The 6696-nt window shown below is 19.8% G+C and overlaps 2 protein-coding genes across 2 annotated transcripts; both read right to left on the minus strand. All coding sequences in view use genetic code 6, as the record gives it.

The window, feature by feature from the left end:
- Nucleotides 1-125: 125 nt before the first annotated feature.
- Nucleotides 126-2629, minus strand: TTHERM_01148180 (transmembrane protein, putative; the record flags this gene model as incomplete). Its single annotated transcript, XM_001026605.2, has 11 exons — nt 126-363; nt 424-513; nt 782-871; nt 1043-1132; nt 1307-1396; nt 1550-1639; nt 1877-1926; nt 1982-2084; nt 2141-2234; nt 2290-2404; nt 2510-2629. The coding sequence occupies 11 exons, from the start codon at nt 2627-2629 to the stop codon at nt 126-128; spliced, it is 1170 nt and encodes a 389-aa protein (XP_001026605.2).
- A 616-nt stretch (nt 2630-3245) lies between these two features.
- Nucleotides 3246-4079, minus strand: TTHERM_01148190 (transmembrane protein, putative; the record flags this gene model as incomplete). The annotated part of the gene is made up of 1 exon (XM_001026606.2): nt 3246-4079. One exon carries the CDS (start codon nt 4077-4079, stop codon nt 3246-3248), a length of 834 nt encoding a protein of 277 aa, XP_001026606.2.
- Nucleotides 4080-6696: the final 2617 nt, after the last annotated feature.

Consider the following 6696-nt stretch of genomic DNA (forward strand, 5'->3'; position numbering starts at 1 on the left):
ATTACTCAAACATTAATTTTAAATCAATAACAAAAAAATAAATGACATATATTTTTATATATTTTAAAACACATTTAATATAAATTATATATAAATTAAGTATTTAATTTATTTAAAAGTTTCATTCAAAAAAACATACGATTTTCTAAGAAATCAATTTGCTTCAAAACTAATTTTTTAGTTTTGAGCAATTTTATATTTAGTCTCCTACGAATCTTCACTGAGTCCACTCTCAACCTCATAAGTTATATTTATTATTTTTCAATCAATAAAAGAAAAAAAATCATAAAATAAAATAATAAATTTTAAATAAATTTGATGATAATTTTTAGAAATTAAAAATTAATTTTAGCTGCATCATTTCTAAAATTTAAAAAAGTGTTTGAAAAAAAATTATTAATTTTATTAGAAAATTATTTTTACTGAATTCTAAGAGCTAAAATCTAGAGTTTAGGACATTTCGCTAAACAAAAACCCATTTTATCAGGACGTATAAAAGAACCTAATGAATTACTGTTTATAAGTAAAATTTTTATTGTTAAAAAATGAAGGAAATAATTAATATAATAATTTATAAAAAGAATATAAAATATAAATTATTCATTAAAATTAATAATCTAATATTTTTTTAATACTATTTGGAAGTTAGCATGGTGTTTGTTAGACTACCAAATTTTAACTTTAAAACTTTAAGATTAAATTGTGAAGTATAAAATTATAATGCATTTAATAAGACATAAGATTCATTTCAGAAGTTAAATAAAATTAAAAAAATATTTACTCCATTTTGAGATTTAAGTTTTTGAGATTTTTGCAATTGGATAAGCATAGTGCTAATTCTTATATCCCTTTATCGTCAAAGAAATTATATCTTTATTATTTATTATAAACTATAAATAACAATTATTACATAAATCAAATATAGAAATTTTTAAATTAATAAACATAATAAAATCAAAATATTTTATCATAATTAATAAAACAAAAAATTTTTTTATTTATTCAATTTATAAAATAAAAAATAAATAATTTAAGCTCTTACCCAATATTCAGATCTAAAATTGAAAGATTAGTAATATTTTCCAAGGCCAATCCCAGGTCTAATAAACCTTCTGACTCAAATCGACTTCCACTTTTAAAATATTAGAATAATATTTTAAATAAATATTAAAAATATTTTTTACAAATAAAACCAAACAAGCTGATATTTATTTAATACCAATTAAAGGATCATTTACAAATAATAATAATAATCAAATAATATAAAATTATATTTTATTTAAAATAAATAAATATATGATCATACCTAAGGTTGAGATTTAAATTCGAGAGATTAGTGCATTTAGACAAGTAACTAACTAAACCTGAAGCACCCTTACATCCAATATAACAGCAGCTTATTATTAAAATGTTAGATAGAAACAATTTAAGAAATATCATAGTGAAAAAGTAAGCTATGGATGATGAATGCAAATCAATAAATAATAAACTGAATATTAATTTGATTTATTTTATTTTTTAAAAATAAACAATTATTTATTGCATATACCATAGATTGAGTTTCAGAAATTAGAGATCAGTATACTTTTCTAAAGCTTAACCTAAAATTAATGCTCCTTCTTCGTAAATGTGTTGGCTCCTTTTAAGATATTTAAAATGAATTATTGATAAATCTTTGAAAATATTTTTAGAAATAGAAAATTAGGAGAAAGGTACTAATATAATATAAGAATGAAATAAAAAGCATTAATATTAACTTTGTTATTAATTTATTCATTTTAAAAATAAAAAATATTTTTATTATAATTAATTCACTTAAAAATATTAAATGGTTAAAAATAATAAAATAATTCAATAAATATTTTAATTCTTTTACGTTATGTCAATATCTAGATTTGTATGTAAAAATTCTTCAGATTTAATAAACTTTTTTTATTGTTGAAGTAAATATTTATCAAAAGATGCTTGATAAAATATTTACATCTTCATAACGACGAAATTATTTTATTTATTGTATCATTTGTTTTTTAATTAGATGATTTTATTACTAATTGATTAATAATTTTTTTAATTAAAATTTGTTTCTATATCAATTCAATACTTATTTTTATATTTTTTATCAATCGTTGATGTTTTTAACAATTTTATTGAATTAACAAAGATGTTTTTATTGTTGTGTAATTTTTTATTTTTAATAAATATAATTTATGTTTTTTAATTAGATGAATTTATTACTAATTGATTAATAATTTTTTTAATTAAAAATATGTTTCTATATAAATTCAATACTTATTTTTATATTTTTTATCAATCGTTGATGTTTTTAACAATTTTATTGAATTAACAAAGATGTTTTTATTGTTGTGTAATTTTTTATTTTTTATAAAATATAATTTATAATTGACTTTATAACAAAATCAAATGTATCTCATATTCCTAAAGGTATCTATATTAATTAAAAAAATGTTAGTTTTAACAAAATAAAAATTTAGATTTATTTACTTTTTACTTATATAAGCAATAAATTAATCCAAAAAATATTTTTTTGAGAACTGTTTTAATTAAATTAATTAAAAATAATGATGTATGTTTTAAATAAAAAATTTTATTGCCTTATTTTTTATTGCATACAATATGAATAACAGAGTGATATAAATAGATATTTATTTAATTTTTAAAAGTCAAAATTAATAAAATTAATTGTAATGCTTTGAAATTCTGAGTTAGTATAGAATTTATATTTTATAATAGTTTAATTTATTATATAACTATACAAAACAAACACAAATTAAAGGTGTTATTACACTATAAAATAAGTTAAAGCAATTTTTAGATAAAATTAATGAGGTAGATTGAAAAATGAAAGTGAGTTTATATAAAAGCTTCAAATTAGGTATGATTAGATCTGCTTTGTTATTTTTTTTGCTTGAATTTTCAGTATTCAGTCATTTATAAAATGAATGAGTCTTTCAAAAAAAAAAAATTACTATCCAAAGAGAATGGGAAAAGTTATTGCAATAATTAAATTTTTTTTTATATGATTATTTAGAGTTTTTAAATATAATAATAATAATAAATAAATAATATACTTTTTTGTTTTTAATGAACATATTATTAGAAAAATGTCTATTCTTATAATGTGTTGATATATTTTTTTATATAGAATATATATAATATTTAATATAGAGTAGAATTTGTAATATATAGTAAGTTTTATTTATTTATTTATAATTATTTTATTTTTTTCATTCAAAGAGAGAATAAAATATTATATGTGGATTGGTTATTTAGAATTCTGCTATTAGGTTGTCAAATGCAATATTCGTTAAAATCACTTAATTAATTTTAAGAATATAACTATTGTGGACATTCTGGATTTATTCAGGTAAGTTTAATAGCTGAATCTGGTTAGTAAATAACAAAAAGAACTTACAATGATCTATGTAGCTCTTAGTATCTGCCAAAGATGATACATAAATTGAATGGATTTAATGTGATAAGCTCAAATTCAATTAATTTATAAGCTTTTTCATTGTTTCCTACCAGTTTTAATAATTTCTCTCAATAAAAATTGACTGCATAGAAATGAGCTTTTGGTAAAAGTACTTAATGAAATTTTTATTGCATAAGCACTTAATAGTCACTGTTTAACCGCTATGAGAAATCAGAAAAGAACTTTGAGAGACTCTTGAGTTACCATAGTTGTCTCTTACTTCGCTTACACCAAAAGAAAATAGCAAAGAAATCACAGTTTCGTACTAGTTTTCTGTGGTGAATGGGATTTTTAAGTTCACTTTCGAGTATTTCTTTATTTGTATTTACTAAAAAATAACATCCTTATTAATTTTTTTTAGATTTTAGATATCTTTAACTTCTAATTTTCTAAATTTCAATAGCAATTGTTTAAATTTAATAAGCATGGGCTCATTAAAAGCGAGTAGTAAAATACATAATCCAATTATTTGTTGCTAGCAACTAAAAAAGAAAATAGCCTTAAGAAAAGATTAGTACACTTTGAAGTAGTATGTGATCTTATTGAACTACTTTTCTGATTGTTCTGATTCAGATTTTTTTTTCATCAAAATCTAAGTTGGATAAATAGAAAATAGACACTAAATTAGAACAAAGTTAGTCAGCCTGTCTTTCTAAAAAGCATATAATTTACTAAAAAAGCAGGGGATAAGTAAAGGAATAAAGTAAATGTAAATTCTTTAAATGTTTTAACATTAAACTATTCCATAAAGAAAAACACTCCATCCTAAAATATCGCTAATTAAAAGAATTAGAAAGTATACTTTTTTGATGTTGTGCTTCATATTTTCAAAAAAAAGCTGTTTTGTTAGGATTAAAAAGCAGACTATCTAAGGAATAAAGTAAAAAAAGTAGTTACATCTTTCTATATTTATTTGTACCCAAATTAATTGAATTATGAATTAAGATGATAAGCTTAAATAGTGAAAGACCTTTAAGAACTATAATAGCTACTCAAATAAGCCTGAAGAGTCAAGAATGTCATATTTATCTGATTCCATGATAATTTCAGAATGATAGAAAAAAGCAAAAAGAAATCGTTTCAAAGTAAATTAAGATTTCAGGTAAAAAACGCAAATATAAGACTGTACTCTTATGCTGACGAGCATAGTTATCAAAAACAAAACTACTTAAGTAATTTGGAGAAATTTTTCAGTATTTTGATTCCGATCTAGCATAAAAGCCATAAGAACTGAGCCCTACAAGATGGATGCAGAACAAATCAGTTGAGTTTTTTTATTGAATTTCATTTCTAATTATTTGCTTTTATTTAAGCTTTATTCTTTATCATCCAAATAGATTACCAAGTTTTTAAATTTAAAAGTGTAATTTAATCAGAAAAAAATAGATTGAAGTGTAAAACTTTTTATGGTAGCACAAAGAAATTAATTAATTAATTAATCTATGAATGATGAATGACTTTTTTATTAAAATTTGTTTTTGACTAATATAAAAGATTTTTATATTACTTGTAGCTGACAGTGATAGTTAAGAATTTGATTAGTCTCCCCACCAAATACTATGAAAACATAGAATACTATAAAACTAATTTCATAGAGATTCAATTAAGACATTAAACAAAAAATTATTTGATCTACGACCTTATAGATTATTCCTACCTAATATTGTATTAGCCAAAAAAAGCATTCATTTTTAAGCCATCTTAGATTGATTTATTTTTCAGTTTTAAAAATAAGTAAATAACAACGGAACAATTTAAAAGTGTTAAAGTATTAGAATATTATAAGAAATAATAAAGAAAATATTTTAATTCATAAAAGTAAAATATATTATTTATAAATAATAAATATTTCTTTTGCTCATATTTCCTTAATGTAAGCTTAATCATATTTATATCAAATTCTTTTATTAATCATGAAGAAGTTATTAAGGACATCCAATTCATAATTTTTTGCAGAAAATAAGCTCAGTAAAACTAGAATTTTTTCTTTATAAAATAAAAGATCAGAACAGTTTTTTTTGATTAAGAAAGTATTATAAAACGTTTATCAACTGTTTTATTGTTTTCTAATTTCTTAATAAATATTTATTTAAGTTTATTTTATATCTTTAAAAGCAAATAAACAATAAAAATATGATTCTGAGAAGACATCTTTCAAACCAATCGCTGATAGCTTTATTTAAATGTTTTTGAAATTCAGTAATTTAGAATTATTTATTTTAAGCAGAAAGTAAATGTTTTTATACTTAAAAAAGGAAAAACCAAACACTTTGAGTTTGAATATGAGTGAAACCTTAAAAAGGAATACTTAAAATAGCCCATGATAATATAAATAGTAAAAATTAATAAGATAAAGCAATTTGCTTTAAAAAGTAAATTTTTTGGTTTTGATAATATTTAGCTGCAATAGTTCTAGTTCTAAGTAATCTTTTCTTTCTAATTCCGATCAAAATATTTATAATCATTAGAAGGAAATATTTAATTTTTTTTATCAAAGTAAGTGAGGATTTTTAAAATAGAAGAATGAAAGGCTATAATTAAATTGAATTAAAAAGTCAAAAATAACAAACCAAAAATAAGTATGAATATAAAAAATTAGGTTAAATTAATCAAACAAATGTATTTATTGATGATTTATGTCTATTTTAATTTAAATATACATTTTTATTAACCAATAAAATTATGTCTAATTCTTCATTGTTATTTTTATCAGATTGAATTTATTTATTTTTTATAAGCGAAACTTTCTTTAAAATCACTCAATTTGATGAGAGATTGATTTGAGGTAATTTAATTTATTGTTTTTCATAACATATTTTTATTAAAAATGTTTATTTGATTCCTCAAATTTTTATTTACAGTTTACAATATTCTTAATTTCTTTTATCTATCTTTCAATTACAAATCAAGAGTAGTGCAGGATAGTACTACTCTAATTCGAAAACAAATAGAATATTTTTATTAATCAAATACTAAATAATCATGCAAGTAATTTGAAATAATTAATCTATTTTTGAAATAATCTTCTACGTATAAATTTTTCATAAACCATTCTTATTTTTCTATTTTACTGTTTAATAACTAAATACAGAGGATCTTAACCAATAAAATTTATATTCTTCTCAAAATTTTAGATTATTAATTTAATGAAATGAGATATAATTATCTAATCAAACAAAAAAATTGCCTAAGGAAATTTAGAA

Source organism: Tetrahymena thermophila (assembly GCF_000189635.1).
Source record: "Tetrahymena thermophila SB210 genomic scaffold scf_8254007, whole genome shotgun sequence".
In the NCBI taxonomy this organism is placed as follows: domain Eukaryota; phylum Ciliophora; class Oligohymenophorea; order Hymenostomatida; family Tetrahymenidae; genus Tetrahymena; species Tetrahymena thermophila.